We start from the raw sequence: 25622 nt of genomic DNA on the forward strand, positions 1-25622 counted from the left end.
GCACGATGACCAGACCACAGCCATAACATAAGCTTCCCCATCTTGAGCAATACTGTCAGTGGCTAGCACAATTCCTAGAACTGGCCTTAAGAGAATAGGATTAACACTATTGCCCATAATAATCTATATTTTTGTGGACATCAAAATAATCATAGCTTGTCCTGCCTGTATATGGTACAGCCCTATGTCAATATTTCCCACTGAAAGAATATGGTATCCTATGTTAGCAGAAAGAAGTTACTGAAGACAGACCTCTGTCCATTATCCCATGGAAATGGAATGATATTCTGACAAGTGGGGGTTTGTAAGCAACTTCAGGCAGGAAAGAGCTTTTTGCAGAAAAGAGCTTCTCTGTAGGAGGCTTCTTTGTCTTGTCACTAAACCTTAAACCAGACACTGCCAGGCTCTACTCATCTCAGGTCCAAGCACAACTTTCAAATCTCTCAGTCACACAATATTTTTGCCTAACTTGTTAGGTCTTTCCACAGATCAAAGAAGTAGAAATGAAAAATAATTAACAGGTAACCAGATCTCTTCCCCAGTTCCCCCTTCAGCAGTCTTGAGAACAAACTGGGTGAATAAGATAGAATCTAAAGAAAAATCACAAGCCTGCACACAGTGGGGAATGGAGATGACTCTGACCGCCTATTCAATGATTGACTGAGATTACTTTCCTTTTTCCTTTTAAAACCTTTTATAGCTGAGGGACTTTCCTGGTGGTCCAGTGGCTAAGACTCTGTGCTCCCAATGCAGGAAGCCTGATCTGACCCCTGGTCAGGGAACTAGGTCCTGCACACCACAATGAAAGACTCCTCATGCCACAACTAAGACCTGGCAGAGTCAAATTAATAAATAGATAAATATTTTTCTTAAAAAAGCTTTCATGGACTAGCAGAATCTTTGAAGGTGGTTTTAAGGGAACATTGAGTCCACTATCTCCCCAGATGGTCAGCATTTTGATTAAAAGCAACTTTCCTTTCTATCAACCTTTCTTTCTCCCTCTCTCTCCCTCGCCCGTATTGATTTTCAAGCAGCTAGCAGCCACACTTGATTTGTTAACTGTAGCATTATTATAACCAGTAAATGTATTAATACATATAAAATATGTGTAATTATACATGGTGCTTAATATATGTTCCTCTTTTTATACAACTGCTTAGTGTTTAACACTGATAGGCATACAGCAGACAATTAAATTCTGGTTGATGGATTTCATTAGAAAGTGGGATGGAACAAACCCACATGGAATCATCTGGTATACCATCACAGGCAGCAAGGCTGTAACAATCACATCAACCTAACCCCTGCTTGGTCTACTTTTAAACATTCTTAGGGAAAAATCTATATTTGGAACACGTTAAGTGTTTAACAATCTATACCACTATCTTAATTATAGGAATGAATTCCCTGAATCTGCTAGGATTCCCTCTATATGCATTCTCCATAGCTGGCCTCTCTACATTATTACAGGCTACTGGTCAGCTTTCTTTTTTAAAGTCCAACAACCTCAGCCCCATTACTCTGGCCTCAGGGTTAGCAATGTTTATTTTGTTTGAATTCCCAAGTGTAGAAATGTTTCAGGCACTATACTGACCCAGGTTAAAAAAATCCTGAAAAACTCAAAGAGGATTACACTGGAAAGTGCAAGAAACCCAAAAACCACAAAGTAAACTTCCAATAGGTTTCAGTCTTGTACTCATTGGCACCACAGAATGTCGCTGATACAAAAATTCTGATCAAAACTATTTACTGCAGAAGGTAAATGAATATATTCATTTTTATTCATCCCTATTACAATATTATGAAAAGTGAGCCCTAGTACAAACTGAATAAAGTCCCCCCGAGGAATAAAATCAATTATAGACGTACTGTGTACTTACACTCAGACTTGGAAATTCAGTACTTTAAGCTAGTTTCCCTCTTGATATTTTCAGATTTAATTCAATAACCAAGTACTGCTTATTAGTAATATTAATGTACCATATGCTATCTCTGTCATCTTAACAATCTTCTTGGTTTTTTTTTTTTTACTAAAATGTCAATCTAACTTCTGGAATCCTACCCAAGAGAATCTATGCAAAATTACAATGAACATATTCATTCTATAGACATAATAATTAGCCATGAACCCATGCATGAATGCCTATAATTAATTTCTTGTATACATTAATAATTTTACTTGAAATTATAAAATTTGCATAATTTGGCTAATATAAACAGCTACTAGTCCGGGGCACTGTACAAAGTCCTTTAAGTACATTTTCTCATTTTATCTTTACTAAGAGAGAAAATAGCTCAGGGAATCGTCAACTTACTTAAGTTTGCACAACCAGTAAGCATCAGAGTAAAGATTTTAATTCAGTCATCCTAATATCAGAAAACCTTCCCAACAAGACTTTTCTGCTGCGTTACACTAGAGAGGTATTTGAAAAACATTTGTGGTACCACAGTAAAAAATCACATTAAGCCAGGGAAATATCTTTTCTATAAAGAGCTGTCAACACCACCAACACAAGGAAAGAGAGGAGGGCTCTAATGAGCCTCCTTCCTCAAAGAAAAATCAGTTTTAATGTTTTGTTTGTTTTTAAGACAGAACAATAGAAAAGATATTATGACTCCAATTTTTATATTAAGAAAAAGCAAACATAAAACTATTAAGTTACTGTGACTATTAAAAACTACACTTCAGTGCTGTGGACTAACTGATTATTTCACCACAGTTTTAGTTTCAGAATTTAACGATACAAAAGTTCAAAAGAAAATGTGCTTTATGTGGCGTAAATAACTCCACTCTTGGGGGCTCACCAACAGACCCTGTGACTCATGACCACAATGGTGGTTACAGAGGTGCTTATATAACCTTATCAATGTTATCTGGTGGAATTTCTAGGGCTAAGAAGTTACCCGAATGCTTTCTTTCTGTGGATGATGTAGTAAAAGGTGGGAAACCACCCCTGTCTTCAGCTACAATGAGAGCTGGTGCAGCTGAGAGTCCCTTCCATAAGACCCGAGGGCAAGGTTGGCTCCTGGAACTAAAACCACCCCTGAGCCTTTCACTTCTTGTACGAATAAATTCCCTTGATTATTCAGGTCATTTGATTAGCCTTTCTGTCCCCTGTGACCAAAGATTCCTAATTAAAACAGAAGGTCAAAAGTCAAGAAACATAAAAAACACACATATAATAAGAACATTCTCTGTTCCTTCCCTAGTCTTCCCCCAGTACAGCCACACAAGGGAAGCCACTATCATGAACACATTTTAAACCAGGTGGACCTCAGGACTGCCAGTGTGGGAGCAGATGATGACAAAAGGCAGCGCTGTTAGTGAACTTAAAGCCTGTGCAGCTGACAAATCTTAACGCAGGAGTTCTCTATCATAACCCTGCCAGTCTCACTGAATTGGCAATTCAGTCCTTTTGGATCAACAAGTCCCTTAAGAGTCTGATGAAACCACAGTGAGGCACCATCTCACGCCAGTCAGATGGCTGCCACCAAAAAGTCTACAAACAATAAATGCTGGAGAGGGCGTGGAGAAAAGGGAACCCTCTTACACTGTTGGTGGAAATGCAAACTAGTACAGCCACTATGAACAGTGTGGAGATTCCTTAAAAAACTGGAAATAGAACTGCAATACGACCCAGCAATCCCACTGCTTGGCATACACACAAAGGAAACCAGAATTAAAAGTCACACATGTACCCCAATATTCATCGCAGCACTGTTTACAATAGCTAGGACATGGAAGCAACCTAGATGTCCATTGGCAGACGAATGGGTAAGGAAGATGTGGTACATATACACAACGGAATATTACTCAATTGTAAAAAACAACACATTTGAGTCAGTTCTAATGAAGTGGATGAAAATGGAGCCTATTATACAGAGTGAAGTAAGCCAGAAAGAGAAACACCAATACAGTGTATTAACAAATATATATATATGAAATTTAGAAAGACAGTAATGACAATCCTATACGCAAGGCAGCAAAAGAGACACAGATGTAAAGAACAGACTTTTGGACTCTGTGGGCGAAGGCGAGGGTCGGGTGATTTGAGAGAACAGCACTGAAACATGTGTAATACCATATGTAAAATAGATGACCAGTGCAAGTTGGATGCATGAAATGGCACTCAAAGTCAGTGCTCTGGGACAACCCAGAGGGATGGGGTAGGGAGGGAGGTGGGAGTGGTTTCAGGTTGGTGGGATTCATGTTGATGTATGGCAAAAACCATTACAATATTGTACAGTAATTAGCCTCCAATTAAAATAAAACAATAAATTTAAAAAAAGAGTCTGATGAAACTTATGGATTCCTTTCACCAGAGACCTGTAAATATGCAAATAAACCCTCTTCTCATACAGTTTAGGGGATCCAAGAGTCTTCTTACTCCCAAGCCCACCCATATCAATCTACTGACCCAAGTCAAGAACCTAATGAGTAGCTCGAGCAATATGAACAGAAATAGGGCAGCAGCAAACATCTTTCTGCTCAGTTTCTGAAAAAGTTCATCCTCAGAAATTCCCTGGTGACCCAGTGGTTAAGAATCTGCACTTCCATTGCAGAGGGCACAGGTTTGACCCCTGGTCAGAAAACTAAGATCTCAAGTGTCACAGAGCATGGCCAAAAAAGAAGAAAAGAGAGGCCACCTTCCATGCCAGAGACTCCCACAAGCCTCTCCAAAGATGCCTCACAGACACTGTCCTTTCAAGAGCCTTCTGGAAACCCATCCACTCGCAAAGTCTTTCACTCAGTCATCCTCTAATGACTACAATAAAAATAAGGCAGGAATCATGAAGAACATGAACAGAAGCTTTTGCTATTGTCATAAAAAATCAAGTATGATTTTATACAGTTACTGGATTTCCCTGACCAATCAAATTTTAAGTTACAGGAAAAGCTTTGTATAGCACTTATACTGGATTCAAGTATTTTGTGAGTATTTCCATAAAACACAGGACAAAAAAAAAAACACAAACCCTTGGTATAATCTTCCTTTATATACTACTCCTACAAGAAAATAAGCTTCCAATTTAAGTTGTTTAAAGATTTCCTTACAACACACTCTTCCAGGAGATTAAATGAAAGTGTACTATGTCTGAATCTCTCTTATTTAACTGCAGTCATGAATTATACCAAAAAGTACATCTATAATCACTCTAATAAAAACAGAAAGCAGGTAAATTCAATCACTCTTTTATATTTGAGGAGAGAGATTCATAGAAAAATAAAATGCTTTATTCCAGGTTGTCATGAGCAGATAACATTAAGAAAGTGGTGCTTTTAAAAGTTCAGAATGTGGGACTTTCCTGATGGTCCAGTGGTTAAGAGTCCACACTTCCACTATAAGGAGCACAGGTTTGATCCCTGGTCGGGGAACTAGATCCCACATGCTATATGTCCTGGCCAAAGTAAAACAAAGACAAAAACAAAAAATGAATGCACGGATGGACAAGGTGACTCCAATGTGCAATAAATTCACTTAGACTTCAAAAAGCTACAAAGCAATTTGTCACCATATTTTATTATCCAAATAATCTCTTACTACTTGTGGGCAAATAAAGTCACGGATTATGGATTTTCTACATGTTTACAAAATATTAATACATACATTTCTATTCCAGTAGCAGATTAAAACTCAGCAGTCACATCAGCTTTTTTCAAAGGCATGTGAAACACTGTAACCCTAGATACTGTATAAAATCTTAAAGTCTGAAGGGAATCTTTCTCAATCTCTCTTCAGCTTCACACGTAAAAGCTTAATGAAATGAATGACAAGGACACACTCTAGTGTCATCTGAAGTCTGATAATAAACCTTCAATAGTCTGCCTATTCACAGCATTTATCACTTTTCTAAAATAATTAAAATATGACCTGGTGTCTTCCAGCTTCTGTCCCAGCAGGGTCAGGGCTGTCTTGCCTGTGTGTTCACCTTAGCAATTTCCCTCACCAAACGCAGGTTAAGAACCCTCTTTCCATCATATATAGGGTTTCCTGGTGGCTCAGAGGATAAAGCCTCTGCCTGCAATGCAGGAGACCCGGGTACAGCCTCTGCCATTTCCAAAGACAGTCAGCCTGGCCCAGGGAGATTCAGGATGAGGCTGTGGAGGCGGTCTGGGAGGAAGGAGGCCTGAGAGCAAGTGCCTGGCTAAGCCCAGTGCAGGGACCAGGAGGCAGGCCACCTGCCAGAGGATGTGATGACCAAGGAATGTGAAGGCAGAGGCACGCTGGCTCAGAAATGCCATCAGCACCAGGAAGGGAAGGGGAAAGCTCAGAGTGCTTCTCTACTTTTTAGATTTTCAGCACATTTTCAAATACTGGAAATTTTGACCGGAGACTCTTCTTAAAAGTGTACATGCGCAAGACAGAAAATACCCACTTTCCATATCGAAGAACGGGGAAAGAAGGTTTCTAGCCCCAGCTATCACACTCTCAGCTGAGTACCAGCTCAGCTCAGGTACCCCGATGCTCAACCTGGTCCCTCCTCAGCCGTGGGAACTGCTTTTGAATAGCCCTGTTTACTGCCAGGCACAGACTTCTACCAGGCCCAGAAGGTGGTATGCCCACATTCCAGTAAACACTTGATTTCTTTCTTAGGTGCTGGGCTGAAGTTACATCTCCTATCTCTTATTGCAGGAAACTGTATCCCACTCTTACTCACAGTCAGCATGCATGACTAATGAAATGGAGGGAAAAGAAATACATTTTGATGTAAAATTGCCAAGATTTAAGGTACCACTGGTAAAACAGCTCAAGAAAGGGACAGAGATACAGCTCGTGTTATCAAATCTGGGGACACAGGCAGGCCTATGGGGGGCTGGCAAGGGGCAGGGGGCACCACACAGGAGCAGGAAGGCCTTCACTTCCCACGAATGGGAGAAACGAGGAGACGCTGATGAGACTAAGACAGGACCGGAACAGCTAGAGAGATTGGCGTTCTAGGCATGCTTCTGAGAAGAGTTTAGGCAACTAGGGTTAAAAGACTGAAACGAAACACAAGCACAAGTTGACACTGCACTGATACTAAAAGTTCAGTTATAAAATCCTGCTTGCCTGGAGTCAGAATTGGTTCCAGACTGCTGAGTGGCTGAGCCAGGAGGTGGGAATCAAGGGCATGGGAGCAGGGGTGGGTTGGGGGGAGAGGGGGATTGGTATACTGTGAAGGTTGGAATCCGGCGGAATCCAACAGCCTGCTTTAATCCAAGCAGTGCAGATGACTAACAGTGGAAACCAGACTCAAGAAATAATGAGTCACCCTTAAGAGGAACCAACGTCAGTGTCAATAACTTCTCTGGGAACTTGGAACACATGTGCTAGAACAAATATTTTGGAACTGAATAGCTTGCACCAACATTGAATCACTCCTTCATTTTGGACAGATCACTATAAATGTCCTTGTTTTCAGAGCTCTTCAATTACCAAATGAGGCCAATAATATCTGTTTAGATATTTTTACCAGTTAAAAAAAAGTCAATAACAACTGACCTTTTAGAAAAATGAATTATTATTACACTTGAACTTCTTACCCTGGAGAAAAGTGCCCACAAACAGTCCACTCTGGACCGTAAAATTGTTAGTGGGCTAATGCTCAGAATGAACATGCTGTTTGTTTTCAACCACAGCAGGGCAATTAAAATCTGAATTTCTATAAAATGAGATATGAGTTCATTTTCCTCACACATTCTCTCCCAACTTAAAGAAAACATTCGCTAATTTCCTATTACAGGCAAGGCATTGTATGAGCTAAAAAGATTACAAAAGTACAAAAAAATACTTGACCTTAAAGACAGAATCGAAAGGTTAAGTATTGTTAGTTTGATGTTTATCAGAGATGTAATATGTTAAGACTTAAATCAAAATACTTTTCCAGATATTCTTACAGTTAAAATATACTAAACATTCATCCCGGAGAAGGCAATGGCAACCCACTCCAGTACTCTTGCCTGGAAAATACCATGGATGGAGGAGCCTGGTGGGCTGCAGTGCATGGAGTCGCCAAGAGTCGGACACGACTAAGTGACTTCACTTGCACTTCTCACTTTCATGAACTGGAGAAGGAAATGGCAGCCCACTCCAGTGTTCTTGCCTGGAGAATCCCAGGGACAGGGCAGCCTGGTGGGCTGCTGTCTCTGGGGTTGCACAGAGTCGGACAAGACTGAAGGTACTTAGCAGCAGCAGCAGCAGCAGACGTTCATCCACAACATGGACGGACTTCGAAAAGTACTGCGCTAAGTGAAAGAAGTCAGCTACACAAAAGACTAAATTCTCTATGATTTCATTTATACGGAGTTTAAGAACAGGTGAAACCAATTTATGTAGTAGATATCCTTGAGTGTTTGCCTGGATTGTGGGAGGGGGTGGTGACAGCTTGAATTGAAAGGGTGATGAAAATGTCCTCTGTCTTATTTTGGGTGGCTGGTTACGCAATTGTCAAAACTTACCAAACTGAGCATTTAACTACATCTTACAGGATGTGAAATATGTCTTTTACATGTTAAAAAACAAAAAAATACTACTGAACTAAGTAAACATGACCAGGAGTGGAGCATTCAGATAAAAAGCATGGCAAAAGGTTAATGGCATCTCCAGATCTCTAGATCTCAATGGCATTTATAAGAAAACAGTCTCCATCTGAAAGGAACTAGTTGTAATGGATATAACAATAAGTTGAACAATACAATCATACTGCCTATTAGATTTCAGTCATGTATGAAAGATTCTAACACAGAAAAACAACAGGATGTTTTAAGAGTAAATGGAAACAATTTGCATCTGTTTCTTTCTGCCCTATCAATTGAAAACACAAAAGTAGTTTTAATTTGCATCTTCCATACTACTCCAGTAACTCAGCTGGTAAAGAATCTGCCTGCAATGCAGGAGACCCGAGTTTGATTCCTGGATCAGGAAGATCCCCTGGAGAAGGAAATGGCAACCCACTCCAGTATTCTTGCCTGGAGAATTCTAAGGACATTCCTGTCAGGCTACAGCCCATGGGGTAGCAAGAGTCAGACACAACTTGGCAACTAAACCACCACCACATACTACTCTAATACCAGGGTGCTTTGGCTATTCACAGGGAAGGAATTCTAGGGGATGTTTCTTTTTTATATTTATTTTAGGTTCAATATTTTTTTTTATTGATGTGTAGTTGGTTTACAATGTTGCATTAATTTCTGCTGTACAGCAAGGTGATTTTTTTATATTCCTTTCCATGGTTTAACATAGGATATTGAATGTAGTTCTCTGTGCTACACAGTAGAACCCTATTTATTAGAAAGTATTATAGGAGACCTCCTGCAGTGCAGGAACTCCAGGTTCAATTCCTGGTTTGGGAAGATTCCTTGGAGAAGGAAATGGCAACCCACTCCAGTATTCCTGCCTGGGAAATTCCACGGACAGAGGAGCCTGACAGGCTGCAGTTCATGGGGTCACAAGTGTTGGACACAACTTAGTGACTAAACTGCCACCACACCATACTAGTTATAGGATTTGTCAAGGGGAGAAATTCTTGAATATGTACCTCAGAGTCTCTGTGGGGCTTTTCCACCATCATACAAATTCTGATTCATGCCTCAGGGGCTTGGTTATGACTCCCAGCTAACATTGGTCACTTCCAAACAGGAATGAGTCACACCCCTCAGCTGGTGGGGCAGGAAGACAAGAGAACCAGTTTCTGGCTGAGAATCTAGAAAAGGAATTCTTGCTAGCTCCCCGCCCCTCCAAGTCAGGAGAGGAAAGGGTGGGGCACGGGGAACAAGAGGTATGTGCCCTACCTCTCCATCCGTCCTCCTCCTCTGAAAGCGCAAGGAAAATACACAGAACTGCTTGGGCCATACCTCACCTTCTCCTTCAACTTCCATCAGAACACTATGCTAAGCTGAGCTACAAAGAAAGAGAAGTAAGTTTTGCTCCTTTCCAATCCAGTGCTTGGGCTTCCCTTGTGGCTCAGCTGGTAAAGAATCTGCCTGCAATGCTGGAGACCTGGATTTGATCCCTGGGTTGGGAAGACACCCTGAAGAAGGGAAAGGCTACCCACTCCAGTTTTCTGGCCTGGAGAATTCCATGGACTGTGTAGTCCATGTGGTCACAAAGAGTCAACACAACTAAGCGACTTTCACTTGACTTCTCTGGTGGCTCAGATGGTAGAGTCTGCCTGCAATGCAATGCAGGAGACCCAGGTTCGATCCCTGAATTGGGAAGATCCCCTAGAGGAGGAAATGGCAACCTCCTCTAGTATTCTTGCCTGGAAAATCCCATGGATGGAGAAGCCTGGAGGGCTACAGTTCATGGGGGTTGAAAAGAGCCGGAGATGACTCAGTGACTAACACTTCCACTTTCAATCCAGTGATAACATTCTAGCCAATCTACCCAGGGGTACACAGACACAGGCCCACTGGCACAGCAGCAATGCTACTTGCTCACTTTTGCAAGGTGCATTAACAGCTACTGAAATCAATACCAACAAAGCTCCCGTATGGAGGATCCCCCCCATACAACTGGAGTTGTGAGCCTGAAACCACGTGTGGTGTTGTACACATTAACCTAGTGTACATCTTGAACCTTCTCGAAGACGACGTGCCTTTTAAAGACTGTAGTCTAAGGTCGTGCTATTTTTAGAATTATGAGAACAACAGCTGCACTTGTCAGCCATCCCCCAGGGAGGGCCCAGTCCTCTGACCGGGCTTCGGATATGCCCCACTTCTGTTCTTGGCTGTGCTGCCCTGGTTCTGCCTCTTTTTTCACAATCTTTAAATATAAATTTGCTGGTGACTGGTTGGCATGTTTGTCTTCCCTGCCAGTGGGCCTACTCATTGAGGGCAGAGGCTGTTTCTTCTGTCTTGTGTATTGAATTCCTAGTGCCCAGCACAACACCTGGCAGAGAGAGCGTGCTGAATAAGACATTAGGTAAATAAATGGATTTCCATGTGCATGTGGGGGGGGTTGGTATTTGATTATTTATTAGACTATAAGCTCCACCAGAGACGGGGTCTTCTGGTGCCCTCAGACCTTAAGCAGCACATGACCTGTAGGAGGTCTTCAGAAAATATTTACCGAATTAATAAAAATTGTGAGGTGAGATCAAGCCAGCTCGGAGCTAAATGAAATCTCTGCACATGACTTTTTTAAAAAACAACAAACCAGATCTGATCTATGAAGGCCACTGCCAGCAATCCTATGATCAGCTTTCAAAGGGATTTTTGTGTATGTGCCAAATAAGTTAGTCAAGATTGTGACTGAACTCTTCAAAATAAGCGTTTTGAAGTACAAAACAAGCCACTAGCCACAGTTGAGGCAACTGTAAGGCTCAAGAAAACCATGATTACCCCATCGCTCAAAAGCCATCTGCTGTGTTGCTCACCATTAACAGTGAATGGCAAGGCCTGTTAGAAATGTTCCCGTCTCCTCTGTGACTTGGAAACTGCAATATGCCTGTTATAGAAGCATGTACCCAGTGAGCACCAAACACTATCTAAATTTAAATGGAGGCAGGAAACCCGAGCCAGTCAGGCATCTTGTGGATGGAGCACAGGCTGAAACCCAGGGGACCAGAAACACAGTTCTAAGTGCAGTAACTGAAGGAGGTAACTCTGGCTTTTATTGAAAAGTCACTTCTAGGGAAGACTTACGTACAACGCAAATAACAGTAAACCCTGTTTGGGGATCAAAGCAGCCTTCCCCCTTTTCCTTTGCTCTCGCCTACCCAAAAGGAATGGAATGTCTAACTTTTCTTAGGTCTGATGCTGCTGGAGGGGGACCTGGCAGTGTTCCATTTCTAACAAACCGATATGGGCTGACTCATTCCCAAACGTCAAGCTTATAAAATGAGAAACCTTATTTCATATACCTATTTTGCAAATTATATATGGTCTATTTCCTTATTTTATAGCACTAAATTTAAAGCAATTCACACCATAAGGGTAACAATTTCTTTACGTGTTCACGTTTTGTCATTTTGAGCTGTCACATCCATCTCTTTTAACAGGTTTTTTTATTTGACTTCAAACTTTTCAATAAAACTCAACTAACAGAAAGTTTAGTCTTGTGGGAAAATTAAACATTTTAGAATTTTCCCATTAAAAATAACTGATCATTCACATGATAAGTAAAATTACATATTTATTTAAAACTACCTATCTTATTAAATGTTTATTTTATTAACAGTTCACGTGATCAATATCAACAATTACCTTTTAGGCCTTGATGAAAGATACTTCCAAAAATCTTAAATTTGTTAGATTAAGAGACATTCCTATTTCTTATACACTTTTTTAGTGTAAAGCTTATCAAAGTATCACTTAAATTTCATTATGAATTTTTATCCTATATTCTCTTACCTTTCTTACTAAAATTATATATATTCATGATATAATTCTACTGTGAAAGGCATCTACTGGAAAATCCAACTTAAGTTATGCTAGTCACTTATATTTCTTCCGGTGGCTCAGTAGTAAAGAATCAGCCTGCAATGTGGGAGACCCAGGACTGATGCCTGGGTTGGGAAGATCTCCTGAAAAAGGGAACGGCAACCCACTCCAGTCTTCTTGCCTGGGGAATTTCATGGACAGAGGAACCTGGAGAGCTACGTACAGTCCAGAAGGTCACAAAGAGTCAGACACAACTGAGAGACTAACACACTTTTTATATTTCTCCATTTTTAATGGTTTTATAATGAATGCCACTATTATTTATTGGCCTATTATGTGCCTGGAACTGTCCTTCATCCTTTTATATGTTTTAAACTTTATAAAAATCTTATAAGGTATATATCATTACCCCTTCTGTATTATTATCTCTACTCATTTTTCTGATCTGGAAACCAAGGCTCCAAAGTTACACGAGCCTATCCAAGGGTAGATCTGTATCCAACGTCCCACCTTTCCAATTATACCATACCACTCTTCAATAATCAATATCTTTCATTCATTGCCTAACTCATTCTCCAAGATTGTATTGATCACCTACTCTGTGCCAAGCATTATGCTGCTCACTGAGATAATAGCTCTCAAGATGCCCTTAGTTTCATGAAAAAGACAAAAAGAACAATGAGCTGTATAAATAGAAGAGGAATAAAATCTCTAATAAAAAGAAAAAGAGATATACCTGAGTTAAAATACAGGAAAAAACATCTATCCACAATACTAACATTATCTCCTAATTATGGAGGGCTTTATTCTATTAGACACCACAATCCTGCAAAGTAAGCTTTTTAAAATTATGTCATTTTTTACATAATCACCCTTGAATAGGTTCTAATATTAACTCCATTTTACAGATGAGGAGAAAGTTACATTAATCACTCAAGGTCACCCAGCTAGTGAATTTATAGGTTAGAATTTGAACTTCTATCTGCATAAAACTTTAGTATTGTTGGCCTCCATCTCTGCAGACCCAGGCTAAGGGCCTGATGAAAATACTGGGACAGGGGCAAGAAAACAGACCCTGAGGAGATCAGAATGACAGCAGGAGAAGGTGGTGTGTCATAAATTAAAAGGACCACAAACCAGCAGAGTGGCCCCTTTCTCCTTCATTACAGACATTCACAGTCCAATGGGAAGCAGGTCCACAGCCTTAGCCAAGGTCAGGCTATCTGTAAAAGATGGTGGAAATAACCTTTCAACACAGGGAAGAGTCATCCTCTTTTACCGCCAACATATAAGTACCTCTAATGAGAGTGAAGTTTTCACCTGCAAATCCAAGCCTCAAGTAAAGACCACTTTTACCTGATCCCTAATATCTACACTTATCCAGGGCTTTGTTGGTGGTTAGGGATCCTGGGGCCTCATCAATCCTCCCCTCTGGATCAAAATAGATGTCGATTCCCAAGGCATTCCCCAACCCTGTGAGAGTGGTTTTAAGTATGCCGGGCCAACAAAAGTCGAGAAGGTCCTCTCTCAGAGACCCAGGGATAATCTCTGAAGATATTAAGAGAATGTGGGGCCAAGACTGACAGTGCCTGCAAGCACAATGGTCAGAAATTGGGAGAGGGCTGGTGGGAAGAATGTCAAAGGGTTTTTTTTTTTTTTTTTTTTTCAGTTGTGCTAGGCCTTCTTTGTTGCACTCGGGCTCTCTCTCCAGTTGCCATGAACAGGGACTTCTCTTCATTGTGGTGCAGGGGCTTCCCACTGTGGTGCCTTCTCTTGTTGCCGAACACAGGCTCAAATGCATTCAGGCTTTTAGAATTTGCAGCACACGGGTTCAGCAGTTGTGGCACACGGGCTAAGTTGCTCCGCAGCATGTGAAGTCTTGGGCCAGGGACTGAACCTGTGTTCCTTGCATTGCAAGGAAAATTCTTAACCACTGGACCATCAGGGAAGCCCTCACAGAAGTTGTTAACATCAGGTCCTAATCATTCCTTCACCGCATTGTGACTGCCCTTTCTCCATGGAATGTGAACTCTCTGAAATGCTCCAGTATCCACCATTCAGTACAGACAAAGGAATCACGGAGAACACTGAGCACCGATAATCTCACCATCAATCATTCCCTCCTCAGTCCTCCTGTGATCTTCTAAAAGCTCAATTTGTAATAAAAGCTATTCACCTCTTACTTAAAAGTCTTCTTCCTCTCTTCTTGTGCATACAATTACATGGCGACACATGGGGGCTGACGGCAATTGGGAGAACGGGAAAAGCCACAGGTGCTACCGATGAAAATACCATCTTACATTTATGAGTCATTTATCAGGAGCCCACAAAGTGTCAGCTGTTGGAATCTTTTGCTAAGATTCCCTGAAAGAGATTCCCCCTGAAATAGCTTTCCTGGAATCTGAAGAACATTATCATCCCATCTGAAGATCAGTAAGAATATAGGAAAACACATAGTAATTATCTCTTTGCAGAAACCACATGCTATTCTTCAACTCTTTTATCTCTAAGTACATGTGTCTGCAGCACAGCCACGGTCACGATCTCCCTCAACCTGACACTTAGTGGGCAGTTCCTGCGCGCATAATGTGAACAGAGCAGCACAAGACAGACAGTGGGGAAGGACTCAGGGCTCTCCGAGGATAAGAGCAGCCGTTCCTATGACTGCTGTTAAGTAAAAGAATTCGTTATGATGGTGATATTCTAAGTGCCACTCAGGTAGTATGAGTGAAAATGCCCCATACCCAGCACTGCTGGGGCTTCCCAGGCGGCACCAGTGGTAAAGAACCCGCATGCCAATGCAGGAGACATAAGAGACATGGGGTAGACCCCCGAGAGGAGGGTCTGGCAATCCACTCCAGTATTCTTGCCTGGAGAATCCCATGGACAGAGGGCCTGGCTGGCTGCAATCCATAGAGTCGCAATAGTCGGACACAACTGAAGCAACTCAGCACACCAGCACTATACCAGCCTCCTTGCCTCTTCTTAGCAATCCCCCAAAGGCCAAAAACACAGGCTGTGAAGTCAAGAAACTTGCTCCAGTTGATAGATTCTAAGGGCCCAAAGCCAACCGCTAATTCAGGTCTTCCGACTACAGGCCTGTCTTCCCTCCTCACAGCTCTGTATTAGCACAGGCTTCATAGGCTCTTTCTTCCTTTTGCTTTAAACTCTCCTCTTTAAGGAATAACTCACCGCAGTGAATGCAAGAGGCTCTGTCTTTAAAATCTTCTACCTTCCCTGCTGCTGCTGCTGCTGCTGCTGCTGCTAAGTCGCTTCAGTCGTGTCCGACTCTGTGATCAGTGAGCTTACACTCTTTCTTCACTATCTGTATTACTTAGAAACAAAGGTGGGTTTGATTTGTTGGTTTTTCTTTTTTTGCTTGTTGGCTTTAGAAAAATAAAAGTATCTTATGTTTTACACAGATTGAGCATTCAGGACTTGTTTAATAAGGAACAGTAGAAAAAAATAATACAACAAATGAATGCAATTGTTTAAAATCATAATACAAATTATAACAAAACATTTAAAATAATGTTAAGGGTTTATATGTGGGGAGGTTGTATTATTTTTGTTTTAAATTTAGTGGGGAATAACTTATTAGAAACTTCGCACAAATCAGAAAAAAGTAAAAATAAATAGTGATGCCAGAAGAAAAATTTCACCATCATCTTGTCTGTGCCAAGTCAAAGATTATTTTTCAAACATCTAGATAGAATGTCTGAAGAAATCATAAAAAAATAAATTATGTAAACAGAATGTTAGTTTATATAAAACAAGCTTTATAAACAAACCTATAATTTGCATAATTGCACTCTGTGAAAGAACATCTATTTACATGACTTTGACCTCTGGCTCAAGTTCTGCCAAAGTTAAAATAAAAATTATAGAAAAGAGAATTTTAATGACTAATATCCTTTTTCCCCCCAATTTCAAGTATTTGTATTTTCAAATAATGTGGGAAACAGTAGAGTTTCAATGCTCTAGATTGAAAGCATTAAATATAAAAGCAACATCTGGACTTCACAAAAGAATACATTTTCTTCCATTTGTATTTTTGGCTGCTGAACAACTTACTGTAGCAAGTTCTTTCAATTAATATTCAGACATGTAGCCAGGGCAGTAATAAGTACCATAGCAGAGAAAGTTGCCTATTAACCCTTCAACTTGTCTTCTGTGCAAACATTCCGTCTGATTTGGGGCTGAATAGTATTTGGATTGCTCTTTGGCACATGTCCAAAATATTCTATTGTTGACATTTTCATCAAGCAGTCTTTAAACTGGCTACTTCTTTTAAGATGGGTGCTAAATAATTTTAGTTGCATTTTAAAAGGCAAGACAAAACTAAAGGAAAAGCAATATTGACATAAAACAATGACTACCCTGTATTAAATTCTCACAATCTCTACATTTACATATGAGTTACCAATCAGTCAAGAAGTACATTTCCTTGGTTGAAGGTGACTGGAAATATATTTTTCTGTTCTAAAACTAGTGATTTTTGCATAGATCCAAACCCTGAATGATTTGTATCAAAAGCAAATCAACCAGCTTATAACTTGTAACAAAAAAAGCTTCACATTACAATCTAAAATACCATCTCTTAACAAATACTTGGACTCTGTGAAAACATTATAATACTTAGGTTGTAGGGTACAAAGGAAATAAGATAGCACTTCTTCTTCTAAGGCTATAGAGTTTGCTAAAATGTGCTAAAGTAACTGGAATGCAAAACACAAAGTGATGTGTATGATAAAAGAAGAAAACCTAAAGAATTAGCTAGAGTGGAAACTTCTATAAAATACAATGATTTTAATCTAACTTGCTACAAATAACACTGAGAGTGCAAGATCATCCTTTAACTAAACATTAGACTGGGACTTCCCTGGTGGTCCAGTGGTCAAGACTCCATGCTTTCACTGCAGAAGGAACGGGTTGGATCCCTGGTCAGAGAACTAAGATCTCACATGCTGCTTAGCATGGCCAAAAAATATAAATAAAGCTAGACTGTGGAGATCTTAACAACATACTATAATCTTCCTCCAAAGAATGTTAGAATTTAAATAGCATCTCTGAGGGTAATCTTTACAGGCGTCTAAATTTCTTGGTTTCTAAAAGAAAGAGAAAGAAACACATGGCAATCAACATATGTAATTGTTGCAACCTCTTGAGAAAAAAATAGGGGTAGGGTATGTGTGTGTAGAACTCTTTCCCTCTTTTAGAGCTGCTTGTGTCAGATCCAAAGAACAATAAGACAGCTAAGAGAAGACTGGGGAATCTTTTGGAAAGTAATTATTAGACTTGAGAGTTAGAACATGGAAGATACATTGTGGATTTGAAATTGAAAACAACAGCAGGGTAAGACTGGCTATGCTCAAAGAGAAGGACTTTAAGAATAGTTTGCTTTTTAGCCATCATACCCTGGTAGAGAATACACACATACACACGCACACCATATACATAAGAGCCGCTTGTCAGAGCAAATAGGGCAAGGACAGCATCGAGGATGATTTGCTGAGAAATCAGGCAACATTTAGGAATGCTCAGAACACTCCACATCCCCTCACCTATCTGGCCATTCCTCGGGGGCCAGCACTGCCTCTGTAAAGCCATCCTGGACCCTCCTAAGCAAGGTCACATATTCTGTCCTTGGTGCCACCATGACACCAGCACACACCTTGATCACAGTCTAGCATTCATCACAGATGACTGCAATCATCTATTCACATACCTGCCTCCTTCCCAGACAGTGAGGAGCTGGAAGGGCAGGAGCCACAGGACCCAGCAGAGAGCCTGGACGAACATGTACAATCAGCACTTTTATAATAGATGACTGTGCACATCTCCAAGTGCCAGAGAAAAGAACTCCCCAGGGCCATAAAATCCACTAACCGTTATGCTTATTATTTACTTAATTAAATTTACTTAACTTACATAAATTTATTTAATTAATTATTTTAATTGTTCAGAGTAATTCATTTCTTCTTCCTTTCAACGATGATTTACTTGGTTTCCACTGAAGATATCAAGCATCATTCTGGGCACTGAAAGTAACCCAGTTGTGTCCGACTCTTAGAGACCCCATGAACCATACAGTCCCTGGAATTCTCCAGGCCAGAATACTGGAGTAGGTCACTGTTCCCTTCTCCAGGGGATCTCTCCAATCCAGGGATTGAACCCAGGTCTCCTGCATTGCAGGAGGATTCTTTACCAGCTGAGCCACCAGGGAAACCCAAGAATATGGGAGTGGGTAGCCTATCCGTTCTCCAGAAGATCTTCCTGACCCGGGGTCTCTTGCATTGCAGGCGAATTCTTTACCAGCAAAGCTACCAGGGGACTAACTTAGAACAGAAACACACAAAACATCGCAGAAAGTTTAGTACATTTTAGAGGAGGGTGAGGAAGAGAGAATTTTCTTAAATTACAGGAGTGGAATGTCTATAACATTTGGGATATTTTACATGACCTCGTCTCGGCCCTCAAGAAACTTACATTATAGCTGGTGGAATTAATGCAAAGATAATGAATAACAAAAATACAAGGTGAGTTCTAATTGTGTGGAATAGAAAAATTAGGAGTGTGAACATCCACTGGTGGCCACTTTGGGCTTAGAGAGACCAACAATAGCTTTCTGGGATTGTGATGGGTTTAGAACGGGAGGGAGCTGCTGAGAAAGAGAAGGAGAGTCTGGTATTGCTGGGAAGGGGAATGGTCTGAGCTACAGCAGAAGAGAAAAGTGTAAGGCTTGCAGAACAATGCAAAATTCTCCCCTCCTGCACATCTGTTCTCCTCCTCCTGCTATTACTTTCCACCTAATCTCTCAGCTCCCACCTTGGACTCCTCTGTTTGCTGGAAGCCTTCAGTCTCCAAGACCTTAAAGGTGCTGCCCCTCTCACAAGCTCTTAGTTCCATTTCTCTCTATTCCCATGACCACCACCGGCCATTTCTGAACCTGACTACCAGAAAGGCTTACCTTGACCATCTCCCCTCTCCAACCCATTTCCCAGTGCACTGACAGGGAGACCTTTCCAAAAGCAAATTTGATTCTATCACTCCTTTCCTAATCATCTTTCATGAGCTCCAGATCACCTACAGCTGGGGTCCCCAACTCCCGGGCTACAGACCTTCCCTTGCATTACTGCCTGAGTTCTGCGTCCTGTCAGATCAGCAGCAACATTAGATTCTCAAAGGAGCATGAACCCTATTGTGGTGAACTGCGCAGGCTTCATTCATCCAGGCTTCATTCTTCTTTTGAGAATCATCCTATCATCCCCCGCCCCATCCATGGAAAACCTGTCTTCCACGAAACCAGTCCCTGATGCCAGCTGGGGACCACTGACCTACAGGGTAAAATCCAAAACCCTCAAAATGTTTGGAGGATTCTTCATGATGCCACACTTTCCTGGCTTCCCAGACTCATCATTGCTCTCCTCCACCACAGGCAATACTTGGAACTCCAAACTTTCTGCCTGCCTGCTTCTTCAACAGCTGGCCCAGCAATCTCCACTGTGCAGCCATCTCCTGTCCTCCTCCACGGTTGTGGACATACTTCAATAACAGCACTTACTGCAAATGGCTGGTTCCGTGGAACCTACTCTCTACGGCCAGGACGTGCATCTTACTCTCCCCACAACAAGCTCAGCACTTAATCCTACAACTAGCACAGGTTTGCTCAACTAATGGTGACAAAGCAAAACTGGTACAAGAATCAGATTTGCAAGTGATTAAGGCTAAAGTTTGTAGTGAGGGGACAGAGATAGTGCAGAAGATATGTCTATATAAAAATGCAATAGTAAAAAGAAAGCTAACGAAGATACTTGAGAGGTATAGCTGGACTATCGCCTCTCAAAGTTAATAGGCCTCTTCCCACCCATCCCCACTCCAGTGAAGGACTATTAACTGTGGGCTCAGAGAGTAAACTCTACCACAGGTAGTCTGGAATCCAAAGCAGTCAAAAAATGTCACCAGCCCTTTCAGTAAATGAAGACATGTTACTGCCATAAACTCATCAACCACTGCCGCCACCCCATGATGAACTCTGAAGGGAATTCAGGATGGAGGGAAAACAGGATACTAGGTCCTAGATAATAGTTAAGATGAATATCAAAGGAATGATTTCAATAAGCCCAGATTCTTACATTCTCCCATACAAAGAAAAGCACTAAAACCTCTAACTTGAGATGTCTGTTTTTTGTGATTAGCAGGAATCTTTTGATGTTCAACTACATGTTTCTTGTTCTTCATGCTTTTAAAGCAAAAAAACTCCTATATATCCTGGGTCCTTCCTTGCCTCTTTGAAACAGTCCCTCAAAACTACCTGAGAGGCTGTCATCCCAGGCTATGGTCCTCAATAAGCTCCCGAACAAAACATAATTCTCAACTTTCAGGTCATGCTTTTTTTCTAGTTGACACAGCCAACCATCTAAACAAAAACCTTTTGCCTGAACTATCTGAAGTGATCCTGATAAGCCTTCTTTTTGGAAAACAATTTTATTCCCTCAGCTAAGTTTGAACAATGGAAATGCAAGAAACAAAACAGCATACTAAATATCTACATTCTGATTAAAAAAGATATTTCTATCACTTTCTACACCAACAGGAAGAGATGTTAATTCAATTCAATGATCAATGAGGTGGCAGGATGTGGGGGTAGTGTTTCTGGAGGCAAGGCAGCTGAGGACCTTCTGCACACCAGGCACACAGAACCTACCTCAACTGTGATCTTCATCATGGGAATAAAGGCCATGAGCCAAATACCTCCTGCCATCACTGCCCGGATGTAACATCTGTGGTTCATTGTTAGAAATGATTTAGAAAATAAGTGGCATTTTGCAAAAATGCTCCCATGCCATTAGGCTCTTTCACAGACCTCTGGCGATTATTTATTTCATGCTAAACAAGGAAGCAAGCCTTACACTTACATCACTCAACAATGCTTTGAAAGTAAGCAGAAACCCACACATCTAAAAAAGAGTGGAGGGCAGTGCAAATCCCAGTCTACTAGAAGGCACACTTCTAGTAGAAGTATTTAGTTTAAATAGTTTTTCTTTTTGTCTCTTGCCAATTAATTGATGATAGAGGTTTTACCCAGGAAATTGAGTCAAAATAACTCTTATGCTCTGAAGTACAAAATTAATAGCTATAGACAAGTTTCATAGAAACCTTCAGTACCTGCGTGAGTTTTAAATTATTACACAACTCTCAGCAGTGACAAGTGCTGGGAGAAATATGTTAGTCAACAGGTTTAGCAGAGCCCTGCATTACAAAACTAGAGGTAGAGGTTAAAATTATAATCTTCATATCACCAGAGTCTTCTCTCCCATAGTTGGCAATTATAATTATTTCATAAAAGGTTATATACCATTAGTGTACTTCTGGTAAGCTCTAAAAAAGCTTATTTTAAATGACAAACTTTCCACTGGTATGGTAAACATCTCCTGATATAAAATCACTGCTGCTGCTGCTGCTGCAGCTGCTAAGTCGCTTCAGTCGTGTCCGACTCTGTGCGACCCCAGAGACGGCAGCCCACCAGGCTCCCCCGTCCCTGGGATTCTCCAGGCAAGAACACTGGAGTGGGTTGCCATTTCCTTCTCCAATGCATGAAAGTGAAAAGTGAAAGTGAAGTCGCTCAGTCGTGTCCTACTCCTAGTGACCCCATGGACGGCAGCCTACCAGGCTCCTCCGCCCATGGGATTTTCCAGGCAAGAGTACTGGAGTGGGGTGCCATCGCCTTCTCCGAAAATCACTGCAACCCACATTAAATTTGTATAACAACTCCAAATTGTTGAAACCTGGTATTTGTTGACTGATACAAAATATGTTGACTTGACCCCTATATACAATCAAGTATTAATATCAGTAGACTCTGAAGGGTGGGATGAAAGAAGAATAGAGATATTTATTTTCTTAAATACACCTACACTGCTTGACTTGATACAGCCATCAGGTAAATACAGAGTAGCCCAAGTTAAGTTTTTTCCCCCTAAAGTGAAATCTCTTGATGGCATGGTTAACAAAGCTCAGTCTTGCTTACTTTTTATTTGGGTTTTCACCCTTCTTTATTTACAACTGTCAGTGTAAACAGTGACACCTCACCATAACAGGCAAAACTGTTTTCCTATGAAACAGATTGTGCTAATTTTATTATAACTTTTTAAAGTTTTCTCCTATGATTTATATTTGTATGTAATAAGAATTTGGGCTTCCCTGGTGGCTCAATGGTAAAGAATCCACCTGCCAATGCAGGAGATCCAAGCTCAATCCCTGGTTCTGGAAGATCCCCTGGCAAAGGAAATGCCAACCAACTCAAGTATTCTTGCCTGGAGAATCCCATGGACAGAGAAGCCTGGTGAGCTACAGTTCACCGAGTCGTAAGAGTCAGACACGACTTGGTGACTAAACAATCAGTATTAGTATACTGAGGAAATTGGGTCAAGCTGGAGTAGAGGGATATGTACTCATCTTCTGCCTGAGCACCAAATCACAACTAGCTGGTGAACAACCATTGACAGGAAGACACTGGAACCTACCAAAAAAAAAGATACCCCACATCCAAGGACAAAGGAGAAGACACAACTAAATGGTAGGAGAGGCACAACCATGATAAAATCAAATCCTATATCTGCAGGTGGGCAACCCACAAGCTGGAGAACAATAATACCAAAGAAGATTTCACACTGTTGTAAAGATTCTAGGCCCCACATCAGGCTCTCCAGCCTGGGGATCCAGCCAAGAGACTGGGAATCCCCAGGGAATCTGACTTTGACGGCCTGCAGGATTTGATTACAGGACCTCCACAGCACTGCAGGAAAGAGGATTTACTACCACAGCCTGCTAAACAATAGTATAATACCCTGACAGCTGGAGTGACAAGGTGGAAGGGCATCAATCTGCACAGGTCTTGCAAGTCAGAAAACCTGGGTTTGAATCTTAATAAGCTGGGTGAGAAGTTAGGCAAATCAACCTGTGAGCTTCAGTTTTCTCTCCCATAAAAATGAACACTACTATTTGCTCCCTCCATATGGATGAATAACTAATTAATTATTCTCAAGTAAATGAAAGTATGGAGTATATAATACCTTCTATTCAATTTGGCTTTGGATTTAAATGAGCAGTGCCTACAATAGCTAAGATATGGAAAGACAATAATTATCTGTCCACAGGTGAATGAACAGAGATGATGTGATATGTATAAGTATACGTACATGCATATAACATGGGATACTAGAGCCATGAGAAAGAAAGAAATCCTGTCATTTGCAACAACACAGATGGAACTTGAAGGCATTATGCTAAGTGAAATAAGACAGAAAGAGAAATACTGTGTAACTTACATGTGAAATATTTTTAAAAGGTGAACTCACAGAAACACTAAAATGAGGGGGAGAGTAGGGAGATGTTAGTCAAGGGTACACTTCCAATTATAAAATGACTAAGTTCCAGGTATCTAAGCATAGTGCTTAGAGTTAATAACACTGTATCTTTTGAGATTAGATCTTAAATGTTCTCACCACAAAAAAAAAAAGACATGGTAATTAAGTGACATGCTGGAGGGGTTAGCTGTCTGGTGGTGATCATTTTGCAATATATAAGTGTGTCAAACATGTTTTACGTTAAACTTACACATTGTTAAATGTCAATTATATCTCAATAGAGTTGAAAACAACAGAAAAATAAATACATGAGCAGTACCCAAAATGTGAACGAAAAACCACACCTAATTCCTAAAATTAAGTTACTACTAAAGTTATTACAGAAGAATATATTAGAATATGTTAGAGAAGAGTGTTAGTACCTAAGCAGGAACTGTTACGTTATTGAAACTGATTTGGCGTCCAGGAAACTGAGTCGGAGTCGGCCTGGTAGTTTAATTGCCAGTCTTCCGGATGCGCTCTATCTGTCATCATTAGCTGACAGTGTTCTCTTTAGGGACCTTTCTCTCCACTCCTCCAACTGCTTTCGCCTTCCTCACTTCCTCCCACCCCTTTCGGTTAACTCTTAAACAGCTCTCCCTCTCCGTGCACCACTTCTAAAGAATTTTTAACCAGAAATAGGGCACGCAGGGCTTCCCCTTGAGCTCCGGGGGCCCCTGGACGAGTAGGAAATGCCCAGCGGTCCACCCTGCCTCAGGGCTTCCTCCACTGCATCACTTCCCCCGCCCGCGCCGCGGAAAAAGGATCCCGGCCCACGCCCAGCGGACTCAAATCAGTCCCGAGCCGCCCCACCCAGCCCCACCCAGCCCCACCCAGCCCCAGCCCACCGGACCAGGGCCGCGCGTCTGCTTTCACCTAGAGGTGGCTTCAGGCGAGTCACACCCCTTCTCTCCTTACCAGGGCGCGCTCCTTGAACCCCGCCCTCGGGCTCGCAGCCCGCGCTGGCTCCCCGGAATCCCCCGCTCCAATTCGAGCCGGAGAAAATAACCCAAAGTTGTTGACCAAAGTCAAGACTTCCCGCGAGCGGGGGCTTCCCCGTATCTACGATGCCCGATCAGGGCCCTCGTCCCTCGCCCGTCCCGAAACTGACACGGAGACCCGCGGCCCCCGGACCTTCCCCGGGGCCGCCCGCTCGCCCGCCCGCCGCGAGCTGAGCCGGGAGGCGGCAGGTCAGCGGCTGGAAGCGACCGCATTGCAGCCGCATGCGGGCGGCGCGGGCTTCCTTCTCCCGGTCCCTCTGCCCCGACCTGCCGCGGGTCCCAACAACCTCCCTCGCCGAGAAGGGTGCGGCGCCCACGCGCAGTCCCCGAGTCCTTCCTGGCGTGGGCTGAGGGTTTCGGGGCCGGACGCCCGGCCCCGCGCCGCACCGCTTCCCCCCCCCCCCGCCCCCGGAAACCCCTCGCTCACCGATATCCCCATCTTCTTCGTCGTCGTCCTCCAGCTCCATTTCCAGCAGAACGTCCCTAGTCATCATGGGCATGTCTCCCCCCGCAGCTCGGAACTTGGCGCAAAGTTGGGGGCTCCTCGGAGTCCGGAACTTCGGCTCTCTGACGGGGCGGGCGCCCGGGCAGGGACGGCAAGGCGCGTCTCAGTCCCGGCTCAGGGGCCGCTGTGCTCAGCCCGCGCTCGGTGAATCCGGACCCGAGTGGTGCGTCCAAGACAACCTCTGGCCGCCGGAGCCGGGCCGGGCCACTGAGCATGCCCAGTGAGCGCCGTGGCTCGCTGCGGAGTGATTGAACTGCCGCGGGTTTATGAGCTCCCAGAAGGAAGTCAGGGGAAGAAAGAAAGGAGTAGCTGGTATTCGCGCTGTGCCCGCCAGTGAACTCGCC

At 42.2% G+C, this 25622-nt stretch overlaps 1 protein-coding gene across 1 annotated transcript in view; it reads right to left on the reverse strand.

Annotated features, from left to right (window-relative positions):
* The window catches only part of LOC120861344 (anoctamin-6), a 232009-nt gene extending 206631 nt beyond the window's left edge, over nt 1-25378 (reverse strand). Inside the window, exon 1 of the mRNA XM_040236992.1 lies at nt 25201-25378. Within this exon, the coding sequence (XP_040092926.1) occupies nt 25201-25273 (73 nt within the window). The 5' untranslated portion in view covers nt 25274-25378. The remainder of the gene's footprint in view (nt 1-25200) is intronic.
* Between the last annotated feature and the right edge of the window lie 244 nt (nt 25379-25622).

Source organism: Oryx dammah, unplaced genomic scaffold, assembly GCF_014754425.2.
Source record: "Oryx dammah isolate SB20612 unplaced genomic scaffold, SCBI_Odam_1.1 HiC_scaffold_11232, whole genome shotgun sequence".
NCBI classification, from domain to species: domain Eukaryota; kingdom Metazoa; phylum Chordata; class Mammalia; order Artiodactyla; family Bovidae; genus Oryx; species Oryx dammah.